Source organism: Rhinatrema bivittatum, chromosome 4, assembly GCF_901001135.1.
Source record: "Rhinatrema bivittatum chromosome 4, aRhiBiv1.1, whole genome shotgun sequence".
NCBI lineage: Eukaryota > Metazoa > Chordata > Amphibia > Gymnophiona > Rhinatrematidae > Rhinatrema > Rhinatrema bivittatum.
This window is the reverse complement of record NC_042618.1, coordinates 2,374,055-2,401,019: the sequence shown is the minus strand read 5'-3', so window position 1 is coordinate 2,401,019 and position 26,965 is coordinate 2,374,055. Positions and strand designations below refer to the sequence as shown.

The 26,965-nt window shown below is 43.6% G+C and overlaps 1 protein-coding gene across 3 annotated transcripts in view; it reads left to right on the top strand.

Annotated features, from left to right (window-relative positions):
* Nucleotides 1-26,965, top strand: part of SNW1 (SNW domain containing 1) — a 111,636-nt gene that overhangs the window by 40,908 nt on the left and 43,763 nt on the right. For all 3 annotated transcript variants that reach the window (XM_029597669.1, XM_029597668.1, XM_029597670.1), the window contains exon 3: nucleotides 10,649-10,810. In XM_029597669.1, coding sequence (XP_029453529.1) covers nucleotides 10,649-10,810 — 162 coding nt within the window. The remainder of the gene's footprint in view (nucleotides 1-10,648; nucleotides 10,811-26,965) is intronic.

Genomic DNA, 26,965 nt, shown 5'->3' with positions numbered 1-26,965 from the left:
CAAAGAGTCCAGCTGGCGGTAGAATGAGCACTGCAGGGCATTGGGGCTGTGGCACCAACAATACCGATGCCTGCACTTTCCATTCTAGAACACTGCTGGAACGGCTCAAGTGTTCTCCTCGGTGCGTTACTGATCCAGCTGGCGTTGGTTCCTGGGATGCCATACCAATCTATGGTGGTTGAATCCATGCTCTCGGACCCACCCCTCAGCGCCCTTGGAGAAGGATCATAGGGCGATAGATATTCTTGGGAGGAAAGTATTCCAGGGAGCCATGCTCATTGCCCGCATCGCCTTCTACCAGCTCTACATGAGCCAATACTCCCGGAATCTCTGCAAGCAGGTGCAGAAGGTGGCCGAGCAGCTGCCTCAGCAGCAGGACACACTCATGTTGCTGGTTTCGTAAGGGCCTGGAGTGTGGAAAACATGAGGGCTGAAATCGGCATCGATAAAATACCACTACAATGGTTTTCATCGTATCTCTCTGATCGATCATACAGAGTCAAAATTAACAGTACCACATCTGACAAGATTAAATTAACGGGAGTACCACAAGGTTCAGCACTATCGGCGACTCTTTTTAATATCTATATGTTACCACTCTGTCACCTGCCGACGACATACAGTTTTTAGTACCAATAAACAAGACAATTGAAAAAACATATAAATTAATTGCTATGTATCTAACAATTATTAGTCAACTCCTAAGACAGATGAAGCCTGTCCTAAATATAAATAAAACAGAAATGATACTTTTAGAGAGAAAACAGTCACCTGACAAGTTACCGCCATTAGTATTAAATGATAGTTCCAAAATCATACTAACGGACGAAGTACTCGACCTAGGTACAATTATTGAGCCGGATTTAAGTTTTAAAAAACTGACATTAAGGCGACTAAAACCACTTTTACAACAAAATGATTTTAGAACAATTATGCAAGCATTAATTTTTGCCAGTACCGATTATTGCAACACCCTGTTCCTAGGTCTTCCAGCATCAACAGTCAGGCCATTACAACTTCTACAGAACGCTGCTGCTAGAATACTGATGGGTAAAAAAAAAAACCAAAACTACATAACTCCAGTCTTAGTAGCATTGCATTGGCTGCCAATTGAGTCATGTATTCTTTTTAAAACATTATGTACTTTACATAAAGTAATCTTTGGCGACCAAAACGACTGGTTGAAAGCTGCAATATGGCTACATAAGCCACAAAGGAACCTGAGATTCGCAAATAAGGGTTTGCTGACCCTCCCCTCCATTAATACAGCCAGACTAACATCAGTACGTGATAGAGCTATTTCACTAGCAGGCCCAAAACATTGGAACGAAATGCCTCTGGAGCTGAGAATGCAGTCAGACTTTAAAAATTTTAAACGGAAGCTGAAAACCTGGCTGTTGAAAAGAGCTTACAGCACAACTGAATGATTTTACTAAGCTTACTCTTTTATCCTGTTCTTATCTATTTACTGATTTTTAGTTGCTTGTTTTAAAATTTGCTTTATTATATTACTATGTATATCTTCTAAGAATTTTACTCAAAGATGTATTTATTTTTTTTAATTATTTTATTTAAGGCTTTTTTTATACCGATAACCGTTTACACATTGTATCTGTTTACAAGGACGTGTAGGATGAGAACAATTACATGGAACTGAGTGTAACAAGATACAAAGTAACTAAAGAGGATAACATGGGGGAGTAACTATAGAAAGTGGGAGTAGAGTGTTAATATTAGGTGTAACGAGACAGGTATATAATTTCACAGGGGTATACAAACCATATTTACAGCTGAATAGGGGTATACAAATCATATTTATATTTATATTTTATTGTTTGATATTTAATTATGTATGCATATTATCTTTAAAACCCTTGTTTCTGTAAAGCCTGTTGCTGTTAAATGTTTTACTGTTTTTTAAACTGTTACATGTAAAGCCTGTTGCTAATTTATTGTTTCACTGTAAACCGAGGTGATGTATGTCTATACATACTGCGGTATAAAAGAATCTATAAATAAATAAATAAATAAAATATTTACAGATGAGCAGTTAATGGTGGTGACTATACGGAGGATGGGGGGTAGAAAAGGGGGAGGAGTAGATGCGAGGCATTAAGTGAACGTCTGTTTGAAAAGCCATGGTTTTTTTTTTGTTTTTTTTTTATCAATTATACTTTATTATCTTTTTCAAAATGAACATCAAAGTATTCCACTTTGTACAGAAACTTGGCATCATAACGCAATAATTATAATTTACATGAGTAATATTTACCAGGCAAATTTCTATATTGTTACCCATTAGACCACTATCAAGTGCTGGGGGGGTGGAAAGAATAGTAGGAATATACAGGTAATTATATAAATCTAAAACAAATAACAGGTGCCCTGTATAACCCCCTAATCAATAATAATGATGAGTTTCCCTTAATTTTCCAGCATCCTTTGGGCTCTCTTAGATTGTATAAAGTCCTTTAATTGTTCTGGTTGAAAAAATATATAACTGTCTCGATTATACTTTACTGCACATTTGCAGGGGAATCTTAGAAAAAATGAGGCTCCCAACGCTAGTGTTTCCTGCTTCAAAGCCAAAAAGCTTTTCCTCTTCGTCTGTGTGATTTTCGTCAAATCCGGATATATTCTCAATTTTGCTCCCATAAACAGTGATTCCATTTTCTTGAAATATGCTCTCATTACATCTGTAAGATCTTTCTCATTATAGAATGTTATCAATAAAGTACTTCTTTCAGTTATTTCAAATCCTGATGTTTCTAGAAACTCAGTCAAATTGGCAAAGTCTCTTGGGATTTCTTGAGTATTCTGTTTATTCCTACTTGGCAAGAAGTATACTTTATCTAGGGGTGGGGTTTCTTGAGAAGGAAATTCCAAAATCTCCGTGAAATACCTTTTAATTGTACCACGAGGAAATTCCCCCACAATCCTAGGAAAGTTCAGTATACGTAGGTTTAGGTGTCTTAACGCATTTTCAATCATTTCTATTTTTCTATTGATGTTACCACAATCTTGAATTATCACATTTTGCACAGACTTTACTTGCTTAATCTCATTTTCCACTTTTTCAACTTTCTCTGTTACTTCCTGCTTTTGTTTTTCAAAATTCTTATTCAGCAAATCCATTTGTAATGACAAGTTATTAATTTTATCAGAACAGTCTCCGCATGATTTTGCTATAGCAGACGTTAGATGCCAGAGAGCGTCTAAAGTTACCACCTCAGGCTTCTCTGAGCCTATCAGTACTCCGGTGGAAAGAACGGGAATTGTTGCAGGCCTACCTTCACCACCTCCTGCCTGCACTTCTCCACCGTCCTGATTATGCTCACCGGGCTGAACCGCCTCTAGATCTGAGAGGCTGGCGGCTAGAGGATCCTGCGACGCAGCTCCCTCCTCCTGCGAGTGATTAATCTCCACTTCGGAGTTCGTCCTCGAGCGCGGGGTCGAGGTGCCTCTAAGCTCCGGTGGTAACCTCTCATCAGGTGGGGATAATGATATTTCGTCCGTGGTTAGCTCCGCTCCTCCTACCGCGGGTCCAACAGCCGGAACATTATTCCCTTGTTGTGCGGGGGTTATGGCGCACTGTAAGATGGTTTTTTTGCCCAGGAGGCAGGGTGGTCACGGAGGGGTAGTTCCTCATCCTGCCCTTTCTTTTAGGTGGCATTGCAAACGCTAGGAAACAATTTTGAAGAAAATCGCACGGAGCAAACAAACAGTGCTGCCGGTCAGGGCGCCATCTTAACTCCACCCCGAAAAGCCATGTTTTTAATTTTTTTTTTTTTTAATTTCCCAGTACATGTTTCCATGCGGAGGTCAGGCGGCATTGCGTTCCATTTTATGGGGCCTGCAATCGATAAGGCTCGATCTCTTGTGGAGGATAGGTGCGTGAGTTTAGGGGATGGTCTGTAGAGGGTTCCGTTATAGGTGGATCTGGTGGGTCTGTTGGATGCGTGGAAGTGGAGTGAGTCGTTGAGCCATTGGAAGTTTTAGTTGTGTACAGTCTTGTGTATGAGGGAAAGGGTCTTGTAGAGAATTCTGCTGGATATGGGGAGCCAATGTAGGTCTCTTAGATGGGAGTGATGTCATTCTTGCGTGCGTTTCTTAAAATTGTAAATCGTTGTGAAAGTTTTTTTACTAAACAACGGTCTAGAAAACCTGTTAACTAAAATAAATACAACCTACGATGTTTTTGAAACTGCATTGAGAGTCTCTGCAGCTGGAATCGGCGCCCACAGAATGGCATGGCTGCGGGCCTCTGATCTCTGACTGGAAGGACAGGAAAAACTCTGATTTGCCGTGTACAAGATAGAATCTCCTCTGAGATGAGGTGAGGGACGCATTAGCTCAGTTGTGGACCACCTTGAGACCCTCCAACTACTCTCTGCCAGCACTTCCAACCTGCACTCCTCAGCTAGGAGGTCGGCAAAACAGGGTCAGAGGAAGTCTTTCTACAGCCAGAAGAAATACTATTCTCCGGCCCCTTGATCCCGTTCACAGCGAGAGAACTCCCAAGCCCCAGCCTGCGCCCCAGTCAAATCCTGGGACTGGGTTTTGAGTGGATCATAGGGAACTTAAGCCCTCTACCCAAGATGTTGGTGGTAGGGAGCAGGCTGCGGTTCTTCGCGGATCGGTGTCCCAGTATAACCTCGGACCAGTGGGTTCTATCCATCGTCTGTCAAAGGTACCAATTAAACCTATTGGGTGTCCTGCCAAGTTGCCCTCCATGACTATTTTGGAGGCCAATAGTGCATCAGGAGGTACTGATAAGGGAGCTCTTTGCCCTCTTAATGGCCAGAGCAGTCAAACCTGTCCTACCAAGCAACGAGGGCAGGGATTCTACTCACGGTACTTCCTGATTCCTAAGAGAACCAGGAGGACTCCGTCCATCCTAGATCTGAGGGCCTTGAACAAGTTTCTAAAAAGAGAAAAGTTCAAGATGGTTTCCCTGGGGCACTTTGATTCCCCTGTTACATAAAGGGGTACTGGCTATGCTCCCTTGATTTGAAGGACATGAACATTCACATTGAGATCTTCCCAAGACAGAAGACGTATTTCAGATTTTTGGTGGGAAAACAGCACTTCCAGTACAGACTGTTGCCATTCGGGTTAGCGTCAGCCCCACAAGTCTTCACAAAATTTCTGGCTGCGGTGGCAGTGCACCCCCGCAGGCTGGGAGTGCATGTTTTCCCTTATCTGGATGATTGGCTGGTCAAGAGCACATCTTAGGCAGGAGCCACTCGGTCCATGCATGTGACCATTCGGGTGTTGGAGTCACTAGGGTTTTGTCATCAACTACTTGAAGTCCCATCTCAACCCATCACCTCAGTTGAACTTCATAGGAGCCTTGCGACATGGCTCAGGCAAAAGCCTTCCTGCCATGTTCCAGGGCAATCACCTTGATGTCCATAGCAGCAGTGATTCAACAGAGCCAGCAGGTGTCAGCTCGGCACATGTTCAGACTGTTGGACCACATGGCCAACCATCCATGTTACTCCCTTGGCACGTTTGCATAAGCCCAATAGACCCTGAGGTCGCAGTGGCACCAAGCCATGCAAAGCCATCAGGATCGCATCCGAATCACCCCATCTCTCCAGGGCTCTTTATACTGGTGGTGGATTCTTTCAAATTTGGGACGGGGAATATACTTCCAAAGTCCCCCTACCCAAATTGTCTTTACCATGAATAAATCCACCCTGGGGTGGGGAGCCCATGTAGAGAGAGGCTTTGCAGCCAGGGCCTCTGGTGCACCCAGGAAGCATGTTGTCAAATAAATTTCCTTGAGCTCCAGGAGATCAGTTACACATTGTAGGCTTTCAAAGATCGGCTGTCCAGAGTTGTTGTGAACCAAACAGACAACCAAGTAGCTATGTGGTATGTCAACAAGCAGGGAGGCACGGTATCATCCCTCCTGTGTCAGGAAACGGTCCAGATCTGGTCCTGGGCTCTGTCCCACAGGATAGTACTCGGCCATGTATCTGGCTGGAACAGAGAACATGGTAGCACACAGACTGAGTCATGCCTTCAAACCCCACGAGTGGTCTCTGGACCAGGGGGTTGTGAACCGGATCTTCCGCCTCTGGGGGGGGGGGGGTCCAGATGTGGATCTGTTCGCATGCCCCTGGAAGGTGACTCAGTTCTACTCCCTCTACAGAACAGACGGCAAACCAGCCTTGGATGCCTTTGCCTGCCATTGGGGCAAGGGTCTTCTGTATGCGTATCCTCAGATTCTCTTACTGGCAAAAACTCTCTGGTTTCCACTCCTTCGGGATTTGTCCATTCGGAAACCGGTCGGTCTGGGGACTTTCCCAAAGCGCATCACACAAGACTGAGGCAGGTTGCGGCATCCCAACCTCTAGGCTTTGTCACTCACAGCCTGGATGTTGAGAGGTTAATTCTGTAACTGCTTGATCTCTTAGAAGATGTCTCAGGTCCTGTGGCTTCCAAAATGCTTTCCACTTGAAAGTTCTACGGACTGAAGTAAAAGAGGCTTTCCGTGTTGTGTGAGCAGAAGGCCCTGGATCCGTTCTCCTGCCCCCCTCAAAAACTGCTTGATTATCTACTACACCTAATGGAGGCTGGCTTAAAAACTAACTCCATTAGAGTTCATCTAAGTACAATTGGCACATACCACCATGGTGTAGATGGTACACCCCTCTCTGTATAGCCTATAGTTGTTCGTTTCATGCGGGGCCTGCTTCAGCTGAAGCCTCCCGCTGTGTCTTGGGACATCAACGTGGTGATAGCTCAGGTGATGAAAGCTCCTTTTGAGCCGCTACGCTCCTGTGACCTGGAAAGTCATATTTTTGGTGGCAGTCAGTGAGCTCCAGGCCTTAGTGACTTATCCATCTTACACTAAGTTTTTTCATGACAGGGTGGTCTGGTGTACACACCCTAAGTTCCTGCCTAAGGTGATGACGGATTTCCATCTTAACCAGTCAATCGTCTTGCCAACATTCTTTCCTAGGCTCCATTTGCACCAAGGCGAACAAGCGCTGCACAGTTTGGACTGCAAGAGAGCCTTAGCCTTCTGTCTGAAGTGGATTGATGCCCATAGACAGTCCACCTAACTTTTTATTTCTTTTGATAGGACTAGGTTGGGAGTTGCTGTTGCCAAATAGCACTATCCAATTGGCTAGCAGATTGCAACTCCTCTTGTTATGCCCAGGCAGGTCTGCTACTAAGACAACAGGATGTTAATCCTCACAAAACCTGCCTGCCACCCCACGGAGTTGGAGTTCTCCTTATATTTTTATTTATATATAATTCTGTATTATAAGACCAAAGAGGGGACCCTGCATGGATGCATGGTATAGGGCATGCTGGGCATGCTCAGTGTGCCTAGTCAAAGTTCCAGAAACTTTGACATAAGCTTTCGTGCCGGGCTCCATCTGATGATGTCACCCATGTGTGAGGACTAACATCCTGCTGTCCTAGGAGAACACCTGTTACAGGTAAGCAACTCTGCTTTGTAACAGGGAAGAACATCAAAGATTCCAGTGCTTTGCGATTATTGGGAAAACATCAGTTCAAGGCTCTGCCCTTTGCACTAACAGCACCCAGGACCTTTTCAAAGGTAATGGTAGTGGTGGTTGCCTTCCACCCCAAGCAGAGAATCTGGGAACATCCATACCTGATTGGCTGATCCTGAGCCAAGTCTTTCTAGGAGTATGGCGAGGCAACAGGGAGGGTCTAGTAGGTGTTGGAAAAGCTAGGTTGGATGGTGAACAGAGAGCCAAGAGTCAGTTATATCCTCCCAATCATTCATTTAGATACAAAGAGTGGGACGGTGTTTATGACAAGTGAGAGAATCAACAAGCTGCAGGTGAGGGTATTGTTGACTTCCGCAACTCCTTGAGCTTGGACATATTTGCAAATACTAGGGTCAATGACAGCAGCTGTAGACATGGTATCATGGGCAGGGGCCCATATGTGTCCCTTATAGAGGAGTTTGCTGACCACATGGTCTCTGCAAAACCAGGATTTTGAGAGGCGTTTGCTCATCATGAGACTGTCCAGTCTGGGAAAGGGAACCAACTTGGAGCCCCTCATTGGATTACAGTGACACAGACATGAGCGTAACAGGATGGAGTGCATACTGCGAAGGACAGGTGGCATGAGGACATTAATCTCAACTGGAGGAGATATAGTCACAAACTGGCTGGCACTTAAAAAGCTTCCTACCAAAGGTTGGCAGGAAAGCAGTCAAAATATTCTTAGACAATGCCTCGGCAGTAGCTTATGTGAACAGGCAAGGGGTTACGAGGAGCTTTGCAGGTGGCGAGGGAAGCAGAACTACTGATGATGTGGGCAGAATTGCATCTCCAAGATATCTCAGCCATCTACCAAGCAGAAACAGACAATGTACAAGCAGACTTCCTAAGCCAACAGACATTAGACCCAGGGGAGTGGGCCTAACCAAAGAAGCCTTCAATCAAATAGTGGACAAATGTGGGCACCCCCAGTGGGATCTAATGGTGACACACAAAAATGTCAAAGAGAAACCATTCTTCAATTAAAGATAAGAATTGGGAGCCAGGGGGATAGATGCACTTGACACAAAGGTGGTCAAGAAACATGCTGTGTTATATATTTTCACCTTGGCCAATGGTTGGAAGGGTGCTGAGGAGGACTGCAGACCAAACCGGGACAGTTATCCATGTAAATGGATAACTGTCCCCATTTGTAGTCGCAGATTAGGCAAGGTGTCTGTGGTTTGAGACCTGGTCAGGCTCAAAGTAGGAGAGCCACTAAGGTTCAGCCGGATAACTGAACCAAGCGCTGGTAACTAAGGAAGGTCCAACACTGTTCTGTCTAATGGCACGGCTCTTAAGAGGAGGGAGATTTAGCAAAAGAGATTACTCAGGCTAGGTAATATCAACCCTATTGAGAGCAAGGAAGATTTCCACTTCACTGACACACATCAGAATTTGGAGGACCTTCAAAGGGTGGTATAAATAGAGGAAGGTGCTGCTGCATAACGCTCATATAGTCATTATTTTGCAATTTCTCCAGGATGAACTGGACAAAGGCCTAGCAGTAAATTCTCTAAGGGTTCAAATAACAGCCATATCATGTTACAGGGGACAAGTCAGAGGGTCTCCTTAGTTTCGCATCTGATGTAGTTCGTTTCTTGAGTGGAGCAAAACACGTACATTCACTGGTGAAGCCATTAGTCCTGAAGGCTATGGTAAAAGCACCATTTGAGCCTTTAAGGAAAGCCTCTGTAAAGAATCTTACTCTGAAGACAGGAGAATCTCAGAATTATAAGCATTATGTTGCAGAGATCCCTCTCTTTCCTGTTTAAGGGGAAAAAGTCACGATTAGACCAGTGCCGACAGTGGTGTCAGAATTTCATCTGAATCAGGTGCTTTCCTTACCTGGTTTCAAGAGAACGGGGTGTGGGCCAGACGAAATAGCTCTGATTATGGGACCTACAAAGAGCTCTTTTAAGTTACCTAGCACCTTCAAATAATTTACGTAAATCAGGCAGTTTGTGTTATTTGCAGGGGTCTGCAAAGGTAAAGCTGCCTCTAAGGCATCCATTGCTCACTGGATTAAGGAAGCAGTAGCCATGGGTAAGCCAGTCCCAGTGGGACTAAGGGCACAATTTGGGCAGAATACAGATTGGTAGCACCAGCAGAAATCTGCAGGGCGGCCAAATGGGCTTCCCTGCATTCATTTATGAAGTGATACAAATTAAATCTTCAGGAGGAGGAGGATATGGCCTTTGCCATGGGGGTTCTGGAGGGAGCTCTGGTATAATCTCATCCAGGATAGTTACTGCTTAGGTACATCCCACTTGTCTGGACTGGTCTGACAGGATGATGAGGAAGGTGAAATTAGGATCTTACCTGCAATTTCCTTTCCTTGAGTCCTGCCAAACCAGTCCAGGGCCCACCCCAAAGGGAGAATGGTGGCCAGAAAAACAGGGAGGAAAAATACATAGAGAAATAATGGAATATGTAAAGGAGGAAAATTGGGAGAAAGAAGAAAGCCTTTCCCCAGGAGAGAAATACAGCCTGGGGAAGGAAGAGTAGGGTCAATGCTAAATTCCATTTTCGTTGGTCATTTCATTTTGCATTTCAAAACCTATTTTGATTTCATTTTTTCCTGTTGGTTTGGATTTAGTAATTTCTGATAAAGTTTCAGGGGAAGGTTAGAAGTCAGCTTGGGCAATAAACTACTAATGCCTTCTCTGCTGTACCAGGCTGTATAGGGAGGGACGTCAGGACACAAGCTTGCCCTTTGCCTCCATCTGATGGTAGGAAGGAACAAATTCCAGGTGTCTGGACTGATCTGGCAAGACTCAAGGAAAGAAAATTATTTGGAAAGAACTTAATTTCATCTAGTTTCCTAGTGAGATTGGTAGTATGGGTAATTGGGCAGGTCACATGTATTAAAAACAAGCTGGAAAATTAAGATCAAAGGGGCGGCAGCAGCGGTGTCTGTCTGTAGTCCTGTTATGAATGTATTCTCGTACACCACTTTTATTGATTTAACTGATTTTTGCAGTATATACATTTTTATAAATAAGCTTGTGTCCATCATGGCAGTTGTATTGCAGGATAAAACAGAAACTGCAGAAAAAGGAAGTCTGTTAGTCTTTTCTGTTCTAACTGCTGACTTGATGTCTCCTCAGGATTTTGGAGATGGAGGAGCTTTCCCGGAGATTCACTTGGCACAGTACCCAATGGAAATGGGGAGGAAGAAGAAAATGTCTAATGCTTTGGCTGTCCAGGTGGATGCAGAGGGGAAAATTAAATACGATGCAATTGCGCGTCAAGGACAATCTAAAGACAAGGTAAGGGGGGGTGCAGAGGAGCGGCGATGTGACCCAGCCTGGGGCAAAGCTGCATGTGTGCGTCTGGGTAATAATGCTGGAGCAGGGGCCCAGAGCAAAGCGAAAACACAAAGAAGTGCTTATAGAAATGGCCAGGTTACAGCAATTCCACTGCCTTTATCCAGAAGGAAACAGAAAGACCTTCATTCCCTGGTAAACACAGTAGTCCATTTCTGGTGGAATAAAGCATGCCCTTCCCCGGGGTGTGTGTTTCCCACCATTATATGTTTGCCCTGTTCGTTTCTTGTACGCTGGTTTCCTTTCGGCTGTGTGCCCGTACACTGGAAAGCGCCAGCAGTTGTAGGCGTAGTGTAGATGTGTCCTGCTGATGGGAGGATGGGAAGACGGCCAGTAGGAGCTGAGGGGTATAATGAGGATTAAGCAGGTGTATATCCTGTCACTGCCACGCAGCTGAGTTGCTGAATTACCAAGGACAGAATGCAGTGCCTGAGAGTTTCTTAGCAGTAGGAAACAGCAGAGCAGTAATTTCTTTCTTTAAAAAATGGTGGGGGGCGGGGTGGGGAGATAGCAGTTTAACCGGGACTGGGATCCATCTCCCTGGGCTCTCACTCGCTCGTGCCTGGGGAGTTTTTCCCTTCCCACCTTAAGAAAAAGCCCTTGATTGAGAGCCCTGCACCCAAGCTCCTTCTATCTAGGTGTTGCTGTTTCCTGGAGATTGAGTCCCTGTCTCCTCAGCATCCCCAGGTCTTCGCACTGTCACCTGTGCAGAGCAGTGATTTCTCAGAAGCTGGGAAGACTAGTTGTAGAGACTCTGGACTATTTATACAAGACAAAGAATCTCTTTGTTTGGAACTGCCCCTCTGCTACATGAGATTCCTGATTCTTAGACAAGCATGGGTTTCTCTAAAAATCTTACAGTATCATGTCCACAGCAGCCCAGCACATGGTTAATAATATAAATATCAGCGTGAAGCTGCAGGACAGTCTGCCAGAAGTCACGTGCATCATTTGTGCAAGTTAAATTCTACTTGTAAGACTTGTTTATAGGATTTTGTGGTTATATGTACTGAGAAACTCTTAAGCATCTAATCAGGTTAGGTCCATATTTTTCAAATTGTGCCAGCTATGGGGGGTAAGAAATACGTTGAGTTTTCAGGCATTTTGAATGGTGGTTCAGGCACTGGTCTCCCCGTATGGGATTACTGTAATGGGGTCTTGTTGGGTGTTTCTGAGAAGGCAATGCAGCAACGTCACATAATGCAAAATATGGCAGCGCGGTTGATTTATTCTAGCCCTTAAGAACATAAGAAATTGCCATGCTGGGTCAGACCAAGGGTCCATCAAGCCCAGCATCCTGTTACCAACAGAGGCCAAACCTGGCAAGTACCCAAAAACTAAGTCTATTCCATGTAACCATTGCTAATGGCAGTGGCTATTCTCTAAGTGAACTTAATAGCAGGTAATGGACTTCTCCTCCAAGAACTTATCCAATCCTTTTTTAAACACAGCTATACTAACTGCACGAACCACATCCTCTGGCAACAAATTCCAGAGTTTAATTTTGCGTTGAGTAAAAAAGAACTTTCTCCGATTAGTTTTAAATGTGCCCCATGCTAACTTCATGGAGTGCCCCCTAGTCCTTCTATTATTCGAGTAAGTGCATGAGCATTATTAATGCAGCTACATTGGTTACCAATTAAGAAACAAATCCAATTTCAGATCTTGGTTTTGATGTTTAAGCCTAGGCAGGGGTCTGGTCTGGGATATCCTAAACAGCTGGTCAAGCTCTCTGTGCCTAACAGGAGCTTACGTTTGGGACAGGGAGCTCTGTTAAAGATGTGCGTACAGCAGGGTGCAGGAAGAGAGCCATCTCTGTGAGGGGCCCTGAATTCCTTTGGACATTAGGATGGAATTGAATTACTTGACCTTTTAGGAAAAGGGTGAAAGCCTGATTATTCCGGGAAGGGGGGGGGGCCTTGATTTTATTGTATTTTTAATGATGATTTTTTTCTATTTTTATTATTGTATATTTGTTTTGCACCATTCTGGTCATGGTATATAAAAGTCTAACATCTGACGTTTTAACCACCTCTTCACTGATAACATTTTTGCTGATGATGAGAGCAGCAGTGGAAAAAAGCAGAAGGACATTAAAAATAATTAAAGCAAAATTCAGCTAAGGACCTAAGAACAAACTAAGACTGGTTTAGAAGAAAATAACCACACACAAAAAAAAGTTCTGAAAATGGTGCAGAGAGGACACAAAAACATCACTCATATTCCTGATTTGGGTGCTGAGGTCCTCAAGGCTGGTATTGCACTATTATACGTGTACCATCTTTAGACTCTCGTAACCTACAGAGAGTCCAGGATCTCCAGGACCAATCTGGCCACTGAAACTGCCTCACAAACAAGAACAAGTTTGTGGCTAGGCACGGCATGCCTGGGACTATCATAACTGCTTCTGAGATGGCTCAGGAAGAGTGAGACTGTTTCTCCCGCTCATCAAGGTTACGGAAATGGTGTAAGAAGGATGTGGGTATTTCGGGCACAACTTGAGCAAGGACCACAGCCTCGGGCTCACTCTAGCATTTGCAGCTTTCAAGGAATGTTTAAAATCAGTCTGGGAAAACTGTCAGGAGTGTCGCAGTGCTGTGTGTTCAGATACAGCTGTAATTGTTGCAGGCCCAATAACATTTCATTCCAAGGCTTATGCTCTAAAAAAAACCCCAAAATAAAACCCAGAACTGAAAGCCATATTGCCCAATTCAGGTTTTTTCCAGCCTGGCTTCCAAGAGATTTGCATTAAATGCTGGGGGATTCTGGCTGAACTCTTTGAGCATAGGTTCCTGCAACTGACCCATCCCCTGGTCCTCACACAGGCGCGAGCGAGCTCCCTCCTCTGCTTCACAACACCTTGTGTGCGACACTCAGGCTCTTGGATTTTACAGCTTTAAAGCAGCAGCACTAGAAAACGTTTTAAAGAATAATTCACGTCACAGTTAAAGCCATCAGGAGTCCTTCCTTGTTCTTATTCTGAATTTTATTTCATGCTTGAAGGACTATTGATGCCAGGGCCGGTGCAAGGGTATTAGGTGCCCTAGGCAAACCTTACAGCTTGGCACCCCCTCCCCACACACAATTTTTTAAATTATGCATTTATAACAACAGATTTTACATGAAAAATAACATTCTGAGGTAAAAATAATACACACGTTGTTGTGATAGTTACATGCACTGTTGTGATGCCAACAAGAAAACTTTGCAACTTGCAATTCATATAGGAACATAAGAACATATGGCTTCACACCTATCGTAACATGTTTCGTGTCAGCATGCTCCTCCCGTGCCAACACTCAAAACGGTAACAATCCTACCTGTGAAAAAGAATACCGCAAATATTACACCAGAATCTAAAATATCACTACACCTCCTATCAGGAAAACACAACAGGCCAAGCTACTACAGATCCCTACAGAGAAACCACACACTAACAGATGCTTCATCTCAGTCTCGCATGCAGAACACAGACCCTCACCAAACACAGAATAACACCACCATAAAGTATAAATAGAAATGTGCAGACAAAAACTGAACTGTAAAATGTAACATGCCAGACTCTATACAGCGCAACAATGGAAAAACAAAAATGTCACCATTCCTCATGAAACAATCAATAAAATCAAGATATATAAATCATGACTCATAATAGTAAAATCATACCAATAAAATATTTCAAAACAGCAGACACACCACACACCACCCAATAATTAAAAATAAAGATAAAAATTCTCCCGCTCTCCATACCTGGGAACTTTAAATTTTCAGTCTGAGTTTGCCATAGATTACTGGGAGGAGGCAGTAGCTGCCATACACAGACTTTCTCCCCTCTCACATACAGAGGCTCCAACACATGCATGCTCGCTTACACACATTCATTCTCTCTCTCTCTCTCTCACATACTCTCTCTCTCTCTCTCTCTCTCTCTCTCACTCACTCACATACTTACATACATACATACATACATTCTCTCTCTCCCCCCCAGGCTGTCATCCCACATGCTTTCTCTTCCCAACACACTCTTTTTTTTCCCCACACATGCTCTCACACACACGTGCTCTGTATCCCCATATGCTCTCACACATGCTCATACCCATACACTCTCTTTTTTTTACGCTTCCTCCTAGGTGTGGGCAGTCCTTTGACTTCCACAACATCAGGAGGCCTCCACTGGCTTCTTTGTTGAGCAGAGATGCTGCCTGGCCGATGCTGCAATTAACACTCTCAGTCTTTTCTTCCGGTTTGCTCCTTCCAGCTGCGATGATTGGACCTCCTTCTTCCTGACAACGCAGGCCTACGTAACATTTCCTCTTCTGATCCTCAAAGGCTGGAAGAAGGAGGTCCAATCACCCTAGGTCCTGCAGCTGCCACAGTGTTGCAATCGGGTCAAAGTTATTTCACGATTTTGAGCAGGACTGAAGGAAGCAGTGGGTGGCTGCTGGGCTGTCCACAAACCTGTGGCACCTTAGGCCATTGCCTAGTTAGCCTAGTGCTTCCACCGGCCCAAACTGATGCCTATGTTTTTGAAAACTGTAACTGTCTTATGACTATAAGTAAATCAGGGGCATTGCCATGTTGCTAGACCCCATGCAGTAATTGCATTAGTGCATGTAAAGCATGAATACAGCACAGACAGCTGAAGAGTGCATATTTATCAGAGCCCATAAAGCATGAGTACAGCACGGACAGCTGAAGAGAGAATAAACATTGAATACAGCACGGATAGCTGAAGAGTGCATCTTCATCAGAGCCCACAAAGCATGAATACAGCATGGATAGCTGAAGCGTGGATCTTCATTAGAGCCTCTTACAGGCACTGATGCGCATAAACATTGAATACAGCATGGATAGCTGAAGGGTGCATCTTCATCAGAGCCCACAAAGCATGAATACAGATGGATAGCTGAAGCGTGGATCTTCATTAGAGCCCACAAAGCATGAATACAGATGGATAGCTGAAGCGTGGATCTTCATTAGAGCCCCTTCCAGGCGCTGATGCTCGTAAAGCATGAATACAGCACAGATAGCTGAAGAATGGGGTGGGAGGGCCAAGAAGAGTTTAAAATAACCACAATACAGTTGGTGTGCTTCCTTCCAATTAGGCCAATGCAATATAGTGCGCTCAGCCATGCACTTGGACGTGAAGCCAAAACCCCTCATGCAATAAGGAGAATAGTGCATTCAAACCAGCGCGAAGCTACTAGCGCTTATCACGTGTAAATTCTTACTGATGAAGCTATTACTCCGATGCAAAAAAATAAATGTGTACCCGACGCGCACATTTTTACTCTAAAAAATTAACGCCTGCCCAGAGCAGCGTTAATTCTTGTGGTGCCCCAAACGTTTACAGAAAAGCAGAAAATACTGTTTTTCTGTGGTTCCTCCAACTTAATATCATGTGATATTAAGTCAGTGGAACCGAAAAAAAAAAAGTGTTGCTGTTGGTCAGGTTAGAAAAATGGATGCTGAATTAACAAGCGTCTATTTTCCTAACCCGTGGCTGTGCACAGATTAAGAACATGGACGCTCATAAACTAGAGCGTCCGTTTTCCTAACCCACTGACGGCCACCTCTCCTGGCTGCCCGATGCTGAGGAGGCGCAAGGGACGCAAACTTTCCCTAGCGCCTTTTTACCGTGGCAGCCCATTTAAATATTAAATCAGGCGACCGGGAGAGGCGAGTCGGCGGGCACTCAGTCATGCGTGCTGATAATGCATCTGCCTGGAAAAGTGTAAAAATATAATTGGAGAAAACCAAATTGAGTCTGAGGAATGGGAGGGCGCAGTAAAGCTATGAAACAGGTTGATGGATTGCAGACTCCTGTACTGCTGTGTCTCAGATGTCCTTCACTCGCTTCCACAAGATGTTTCTGTGGTGTTGGTGTTCATTAACGGGTTTATTAACTTTGGGCTACAACTTTAGTTAAGAAGCAGCAAATGACTCCTCTGGGTTGAATTAATACGGAAGCTGGAGCTGTAGTTACAGATGGGCTAGCAGAAGCTGGTTTTAGTTAAAACTTGCAGCTGTGACTTTCTTAACCCTTCATGGGTGTGCAGAAAATCCCCAGTTCTGAAGTTTGGCTCTAATTGTTTATGCAGTTGAATTGATGATATTCTCTCAGCACTTGCTTGTTTGCAACTTTATAAGTCAGCTGTTTTATTGTTTGACTGTGTAATTTTCACATCACTGGCAAGAGAGTGGGGAGACCTACAAGATGGCTGAGGCCATTTGATTTCACTAGTATTAGCAGATGAGAATGGCTAAAGAACTGCCTCTCTGCAACCCTCAGCGCAGCGTAAGCACAGGAACACTGCTGCAGTTTTACGGTGAGTCTGTGCATTCCTAGGTTTGCAGCTAACTATATCACAAAACTGCCTCGAACAGAGATATCAACTCCCAGCCCTTGAGGGCTGCAGACGGGCAATGTGCATGCCTGTTTTATTTATATAGGGTCCCCAGAGGGCTCACAATAAATGGAGAAGTGACTTGAGGAGTTAAGGGGCGCACAAGGAGTAGCAATGCGATTTGAACCCTAACCTCCCTGGTTTGTAGCCCCCACTGCTCTAACTCCTAGGCTACTCCTCCCCCTGCTAAGAAAAGAGCCTTAGACGTCTTTCTTAAAAGAAAGGCAACTGTCCTCCAGGGGAACCTGCAGCCTGACTCCTATAGTCATCCCTGTCAGAGGAAAGAACACCCTCCTTTCACCATTCCAAACACATACATACACATCTTTCCGCCCCCTTCTCCCCTCTTCTCCCCCCTCTGCTCTCCACTCCCCCCTCCCCCCTAATATTCCCAAATCCCTTTTCTCTCAGTTCTCTCAACATTGTACATATGTATATATTTGCAATTCTTGTTTAATATTTAATGCAATTTATCCCACGTTCTCTTACCCCTTTATTCCCTTGTTAACATGTTTTATCTGTTCCATGTAAAGCGCCATGCATGGCGTATATTTGCGTTACACTGTGAACCGATGTGATATCCTGGATGAATGTCGGTATATAAAAAATTTTAAATAAATAAATAAATACAGGGGGGCAAATCATGTATATTATAGGAAACGTAACAAGGATCCCATACATGAATATTCAAAAGTAACTGAAAAATCGTAACCTATTTCAAAGTAGCTACAGTCTCCACCGGAGCACCTGCTATCCCCCTCACAGAGCAGGCCTGCCTGGTGTTGGCAGGAAAATTCAGCCTAACAGACAGGATCCTCAAACCCCACGCATCTTCAGAACAGGGAAAAGAACAGCACCCGGGTGCCAGTGAAGGTGGACTCTGTTCGGCAGCCTCCCCCATGAAGACGCCCTAGCTGCACGTTACAAACTCCTGAAGTCCTAATGCAGAACTAACTAAACTCATCCTGACCCATAACTATTTCACCTTCAGTCATGACGTCTGTGGACAGGATTGCAAACCTTTTATGACTGGGTTGGACCTTTCGGACATTACTGGTACAATGAGGAGACTTTCATTATTTGAACTTCTTCTTCAGTGCATTCCATCCCACGGTCAGACTCAAAATGGGACTGCCTGCTCTGTGGAAAGACAATGGACACTACAAACATCAGCCGACTGATGCAAATACCTTCACAGCTCCAGTTCTCCAAGCCAAATTTACTTGTACTCCACTTTTCCATAATGCTCAAAGCAGCAAAAAACAACTCCTAAAATGTTCATCTTTCACATACATAAAAGCCCATTCTACGCCGCTATGCCACACACAGCCAGTGTGAATGCTATGACCTAGAAGACAGGGATGAACAGCTCAAATTTCTAAGTGTATCCTTCAGACAAGAGGGCTATCTCAAAATCATCTGCCACGGTGGAGCCAGGCGCCCTTTGTAGTACCAAAATCACAAGACTTACAGAGGATCCATCACGCTGGCACCCATCTAACCTGAAATATAAACTAGTAAAGGAGTACATTTTACACAGAAACTGTACAAAACTGTGCCGCCGAATACCTGTAGTACCAAAATCACAAGACTTACAGAGGATCCATCACGCTGGCACGCATCTAACCTGAAATATAAACTAGTAAAGGAGTACATTTTACACAGAAACTGTACAAAACTGTGCCGCTGAATACCTGTAGTACCAAAATCACAAGACTTACAGAGGATCCATCACGCTGGTACCCATCTAACCTGAAATATAAACTACTAAAGGAGTACATTTTACACAGAAACTGTACAAAACTGTGCCGCTGAATACCTGTAGTACCAAAATCACAAGACTTACAGAGGATCCATCACGCTGGTACCCATCTAACCTGAAATATAAACTAGTAAAGGAGTACATTTTACACAGAAACTGTACAAAACTGTGCCGCTGAATACCTGTAGTACCAAAATCACAAGACTTACAGAGGATCCATCACGCTGGTACCCATCTAACCTGAAATATAAACTAGTAAAGGAGTACATTTTACACAGAAACTGTACAAAACTGTGCCGCTGAATACCTGTAGTACCAAAATCACAAGACTTACAGAGGATCCATCACGCTGGCACCCATCTAACCTGAAATATAAACTACTAAAGGAGTACATTTTACACAGAAACTGTACAAAACTGTGCCGCTGAATACCTGTAGTACCAAAATCACAAGACTTACAGAGGATCAATCACGCTGGCACCCATCTAACCTGAAATATAAACTACTAAAGGAGTACATTTTACACAGAAACTGTACAAAACTGTGCCGCTGAATACCTGTAGTACCAAAATCACAAGACTTACAGAGGATCCATCACGCTGGCACCCATCTAACCTGAAATATAAACTAGTAAAGGAGTACATTTTACACAGAAACTGTACAAAACTGTGCCGCTGAATACCTGTAGTACCAAAATCACAAGACTTACAGAGGATCAATCACGCTGGTACCCATCTATCCTGAAATATAAACTACTAAAGGAGTACATTTTACACAGAAACTGTACAAAACTGTGCCGCTGAATACCTGTAGTACCAAAATCACAAGACTTAGAGGATCAATCATGCTGGTACCCATCTATCCTGAAATATAAACTAGTAAAAGAGTACATTTTACACAGAAACTGTACAAAACTGTGCTGCTGAATACCTGTAGTACCAAAATCACAAGACTTACAGAGGATCAATCACGCTGGTACCCATCTATCCTGAAATATAAACTAGTAAAAGAGTACATTTTACACAGAAACTGTACAAAACTGTGCCGCTGAATACCTGTAGTACCAAAATCACAAGACTTACAGAGGATCAATCACGCTGGCACCCATCTAACCTGAAATATAAACTACTAAAGGAGTACATTTTACACAGAAACTGTACAAAACTGTGCCGCTGAATACCTGTAGTACCAAAATCACAAGACTTACAGAGGATCCATCACGCTGGCACCCATCTAACCTGAAATATAAACTAGTAAAGGAGTACATTTTACACAGAAACTGTACAAAACTGTGCCGCTGAATACCTGTAGTACCAAAATCACAAGACTTAGAGGATCAATCATGCTGGTACCCATCTATCCTGAAATATAAACTAGTAAAAGAGTACATTTTACACAGAAACTGTACAAAACTGTGCCGCTGAATACCTGTAGTACCAAAATCACAAGACTTACAGAGGATCCATCACGCTGGTACCCATCTATCCTGAAATATAAACTAGTAAAAGAGTACATTTTACACAGAAACTGTACAAAACTGTGCCGCTGAATACCTGTAGTACCAAAATCACATGACTTACAGAGGATCAATCACGCTGGTACCCATCTATCCTGAAATATAAACTAGTAAAAGAGTACATTTTACACAGAAACTGTACAAAACTGTGCCGCTGAATACCGCTCCTACACTGGAACCTCCTACCTGCCAACTGGGTTCCCACTCGTCTCTGGGCAAGTACCCCCCTTACATAACCTGAAGTCACACAATTCCTGGAAATGCACCCAGAGACCAAATACAGAAATCACTCCGGGTCAGGCAGAGCTCACAAACTACAGAGTTTAGTAACAAAATGTAGAACAGAACCAAAGATTTAACTTGTGAGCAGGAACAGGTAAAACAAGGATTTATACAGTAAATGCTGACTAGATACTTGGCAGTGCCTGGGGAGGTCAGGAGAGGGCTGTCCATAGGAGTTAGAAGGCCTTGGCAGACATTTAATCTGTCTGTACTCCTTAGCCAAGAGTGGAAAATTCTAGCAACTTAAGGACCAATTACACAAAGTAATAGCACAAGGTACTAACAATGGCTTTCTGACCACTAGCACTGCAGGATGTTATTCTAACAGCTCCCTAAGGACACGAGGAGATATGCTGTCCAAGCCTCAGTTTGAACTACACTATTGAATAGATCAAAACACCAAATGCAGGCCAACTCAAAGAAAATGAGAATACACTGCGAGGCCAAACTCTGCAAACTGTGCCAGCATATTTCAGAGGAGCCTACCTGGGAAAGACATTCAGCATAGCTCCCCCTAATGCTTTTCTTTCAATGATCCAGTGAAGAGGGATGCTAAATCAGGGAAATAAGCCAAAAATTAAGGACAGGCATAAAATAACATTACAAAGTGACACCTAAGTAGGCAAACATTTCTCAAGGGAAGATCGCTCCCTCAGCAGCCGAGGGTACGTGCAGGGAATTTCAGAATTACACAAGAAAGCAAAACCTTTTGAAATTAAGATATTCCAAAACTTTGGAAGATAGGGAAATACCGACAGTACCTGAATGTAAACCGGTTTGATATCTCGATTGAGATCAAATGTTGGTATAAATAAATAATACATAAATAAAACTGAAAAGGACTTATAAGAGGGCATTGGCTTTTTCACTCAGTCACTCCAAAGTGCTTACAGACTCTGCCTCCTGTCAGTCAGCACACACCATCACCTCATCCTTTACTGGGTTGTAATTGTAATGCAACCTGTAACTTCCTAACACACAGTTGTATGCAAAGATTTAGACACTGTTGGTTTCACTGAATTTCTAAGTGAGAGGTTAGATGAGTCAGTGTTGAGCTATGAAATTGTCTTGACCTGTCTAATTGAAGGCCGAGTGAGTCAATCAACATTTTGGGCCATATTAACAACTTTAAACAAAAATAGTAATGAATGAATGAATGAAATGGTAGGATATCCAAACATTGCATATTGCACATGCCATATTCACTTGTTTATTATTTTCAGTGTTAAAAACAGCAAATAAATACTAATTTTGCATTAAAATTAAAAAAAGGTGTGTAACTTTGTTCTGTGTAGAGGGTGTGTCAGCTTCTGTTCACTTAGAAATTAATTGAAAAATATGATTGACAAGGGGTGCCTAACGTTTTGCATACAGCTGTATGTTGGCAATGAATCTGTATGTTGGCAATGAATCTGCTAGGTATGATTTCGGCAGTCACATGCCGTGACGTTGCGACGTCACGGCATGTGACTGCCTTGAGCACCGAAATCGCACGGGCATTCATTCACTGCCGGCGGGGGCCGTGCATTCATCCAGGCAGAGGGAGCCGGAGGCCGTTTTCGCCGCCGGCTCCCTCTGCCTGGATGAATGCACGCCCACCCGGCCGCCTTGAGCGCCGAAATCAGGAGGAGAGGAGAAGGGAGAAGGGACTACCGTAGCAGGCCTGAGCCTTGCTACTTTTTCGTTTTTTTTTTTTTTTTGCTTCGGCAGGAGGGGACAGGACTGGGGCTGCACCGGAGACCGGACGGGGCCTTGAGCGCCGAAATCGGGAGGAGAGGAGAAGGGAGAAGGGACTACCGTAGCAGGCCCGAGCCTTGCTACTTTTTCGGTTTTTTGGTTTTTTTTGCTTCGGCAGGAGGGGACAGGACGGCCCCTCCTGCCGAAAAGTGTAAAAACATTGCTTACCTGCCCTGGCCCCGTCCGGAGACCGGACGGGGCCAGGGCAGGTAAGCAATGTTTTTACACTTTTTTTACACCATTTTTTACACTTTATTCCCGTTTTAATTTTCGAACACCGCACTAACACCAAGTAGAGGTAGGCGGTAAACTAACACGTTAAGGCCACGGCAAAATAGCGGGTTACAAAGGAGATAATCTGAGCGCGCGTCACAGAATCGGAGGGGAATAGCTAATTCCTTCATTATACAGCTAATTCGTTCATTTACATATCATATACATGCTGCTTGCGGAAAGGGTTATGCGTCTGTTTTAAGAAGCGCTAAGGACGCGTGAAACTGGAGACTATAGAAACATAGAAATGAGACTGTATCGCTGGATCGCCTTGCGCGTCCGAATTGTGCGCTCTCAGCACGTTACAGACGGGAAATCTTCAACCGCACGTTACAGTATCGACCTGTGAGTTTGGCAGAACAGGGAGGGACCTGGACTGGTCTGACAGGACTCAAAGAAGAGATAGTATCAAGTAAGAACTAATTTCTCCTTCCTCTTCAGCCAGCCAGATCAGTCCAGAGGAATGGAATGTATCCAAGCTACTCCTGATCAGGGTGGGATATTGCCAAAGCTACTCACAAACCCTTGGAAGCTAAAGATGCTAATATTTTTCATCCAAGCAGTAATGCTTGGAAAAGGAATGTAAAGAAGATCAAGTCTCGCTGCATTACATATCTCCAGAGGATACACCAAACGCAGCTCTGTCTAAGACCTAATAGGGTAAGGTACAACCACTTCTTTCATAAGTACTCTTAATCGCATCTTTAATCCTTCAAGCTATTAAAGCCTTAGTAGCTGCTTCACCTTACCGAACCCCACTATAAAGTACGAAAATGTGATTCAATTCCTGGATGCCTTAATGACTATGAGATATCTTAAAATAACTTTTCTCACATCTAGGGTGAGAAGCACCCTGTATGCGTCCAAGTCCAAATGTTTGCTAAATGAAGTCAAACAGACCATCTGATTCAAAAGAAAAAATTGAAAGCTCTCTGAGTAGAAAGGAAGGAACCATCCGAATCCCAACCATATCCTTTAAGATAGACAAAAGATTTCCCTGCAAGAAAGCACATGCCATTTGGAAATTCTGCAAGCTGAGCACATAGCCAGTAGGAAAAATACTTTCAAGTTAATGAGCCTCAGTGAAATAGCCCTAAAGGCTTAAACTGAGATCCTGTCAAAGAAATAAAACCAAATTAACGTCCCAAGAAGGAATAGGTACTCTATAGAAGCCTAATATCATTGATGCTTTTCAAAAAATGAGACATCTGGATGCAAGGCACCCAAAACATGTCACCTATAGCATACAGTAGCTGCGACTGTACCTTCAAGAAACTTAGAGCCAAGACCTTCCTGCAAAAGGTCCAGAATCACTAAAACCAAGGTTTAAGTAGGATTTAACTGTCATCTGGCGCACCAATCCTTAAATTTTGAAAACTCTCAGGTAAGCCAAAGAAGAGGATGACTTCTATACCTCAGAAGAGTATTCATTAAGTCTATTTAATTACCTCTTCTGGTCAGGCCATAAAACAAACCCGATCCAGCTTGGCCATCCTGAAACAGACGATCTGTGTGATATGGAAATCTCAATGACTTCCTGTGTAATATCCGCCCCAGGTCTGCATACCAAGGCCACTGAGGCCAATCTGGAGCCACCAAAATCACCAGAGTTGGATGACATGAAATCTTTGAAGCACTCTCCCTGTCATGAGTCATGGGGAAAAACACATACAAGAATGCCTCTGTTGACTAGCACTGAATGAAAGCATAGTTTGAAGGAGCAGCAGCCCCTTATCCTGCTAAAACACTTCTGAACCTTTGCATCTGGACGGTCTCCATGATTTCATCAGTGGAAGGCCCCAACTGGCCACAATCTGATTGAAAGCTGTCTGTAGAAAATCTGCTTGAATGTTTTCTACCCTTGCTGTATGCAAGGTCGCAGTTATTTTTAGATGTCTTTCTACTCAGACTAGTAGAGTTCATTTCCAAGGTCACTTGAGGACTTCTGGTCGCTCTTTAATGAGTTACATATTCCACTGCTGTGACATTGTCAGACATTACTCTGACTGCCCAACTGCTGATCAGTGGTGCAAACTTCTGCAAGGCCAAGTGAATTGCCCTGGTCACCTACCAATTGATGGGATACTTTGCTCTTCTGGAGACCACTGACCTTGGCCCGCTTTCCATAGGCAATGTGCACTCCCCCTCCTCCAGCCTGCCAGACTGGCCTCTGACATCATTGTCAACCAGTCTAAAGGCTTGAGACCCACTCCTGTCTCCAAGTACCTGCAATCCAGCTACCACTGCAAACTCTCCCTGACTGGCTCTGGTACTGGTAGCCTTATGGAATAGTTCTGAAATAGGGGATCCCACCTTGAAAGTAAGGCTTTCTGAAGAGGCCTCCTGCATTCTCGCCTATGGTACCAAGTTCAACACAGCCATCATGGAGCCAAGTAGTGGCAAGTAACTCCAAACTGTTGGTCTCTGAATGGACAATAATGCAAGGACCTGCTGATCCAGCTTCTGAATCCGCTGTTCTATCGCTTGAACACAACCTGGAGCTTTGTTTAACACAAAGAGTAAATAACAATTTCACATTTACCTATTCAAGACCTTTCATGATTTTGTAGACCTCTGTCATATCCCAACTCATCTGTCTGCTCTCCAAGCCGAACAACCCTAATCTCTTTAGCCTTTTCTCATAGGGCAGCTATTTATCATTTTGGTTGCCCTTCTCTGTACTTTCTCGAGTGCAACTATATCTTTTTTGAGATGCAGTGACCAGTATTCAAGGTGTGTGCTTTCCATGGAGTGATACAGAAGCATTATGATATACACTATTTTATTCACCATTGCCTTCCTAATAATTAATTCTGTTTTTCATTTTTTTTACCACCATAGCACACTGAGCCAATGATGCCTAGATCTTTTTCCTAGGTGGTAATTCTTAAAATGGAAACTAACATCGTGTAGCCAAAGCATGAATTATTTTTCCTTATATGCATCACCTTGTACTTGTCCACACTATATTTCAACTGCCATATGGATGCCCAATCTTCAGTCTCTCAAAGTCATCCTGCAATTTATCACAATCTGCTTGTGATTTAATTACTCTGAATAATTGTGTTAACTGCAAATTTGATCATCTCACTCATTGTATCCCTTTCCAGATCATTTATAAATATATTGAAAGGCACCGGTCCAAATACAGATCCCTGAGGCACTCCACTGTTTACCCTTTTCCACTGAGAAAATTGACCATTTAATCATACTCTGTTTCCTGTCTTTTAACCAGTTTGCAATCCACAAAAGGACATCGCCTTCTATCCCATGACTTTTTAGTTTTCTTAGAATCCTCTCAGGCACAGCAATGAAGGACTTTGTCAAATGCCTTCTGAAAATCCAAATACCCCACATCTATCGGTTCACAGAATCTATTCCAAAAACCCTGGATATCTGGCACACTACTCTTACCTCAATAAACAACCTCTTAAATTCTATTCAGCTTGCCCTTAACGCTACAAAAACTGAACTCATGGTTATCTCACCCCCTACACCCCCACAGGCTATACCTACATCACTCACTATACCATCACACACACACTTCACCCAACAAGTCCGTGACCTTGGAGTTGTATTGGATGATCAAATGTCTCTCAAAAAATTTATTAATGCTACCCTCAAGGAGTGTTTTTTCAAGATCCATACACTCAAAAAACTTAAACCACTACTACACTTCTCCGATTTTCGTACTGTGTTACAAGCCATGGTTTTTTCTAAAATTGATTATTGTAATGCTTTGCTAGTGGGCCTGCCTAAAAATGCCATACACCCACTACAAATCTTACAAAATACTGCAGCTCGTATCCTCACGAATACGCCCATCAAAGAACACATCACTCCTATACTTAAAGACCTACACTGGCTCCCTATCCATTATCGTATACAGTACAAGATATTATCACTTATCCACAAATCCCTCCATAACCCAGAAATGAACTGGCCCTCCAATTCCTTTCAACTCAAGAACTGGCCCTCCAATTCCTTTCAATTCAGGAACTCCAGCAGGCCTACTAGAAAACCCTACATAGCCACCCTGCAAACCCCCTCACCAAAACTCTTCAAACATGTATCCACCAAAGCTCGTGCCATATCCCTAGCTGGCCCTATGCTATGGAATT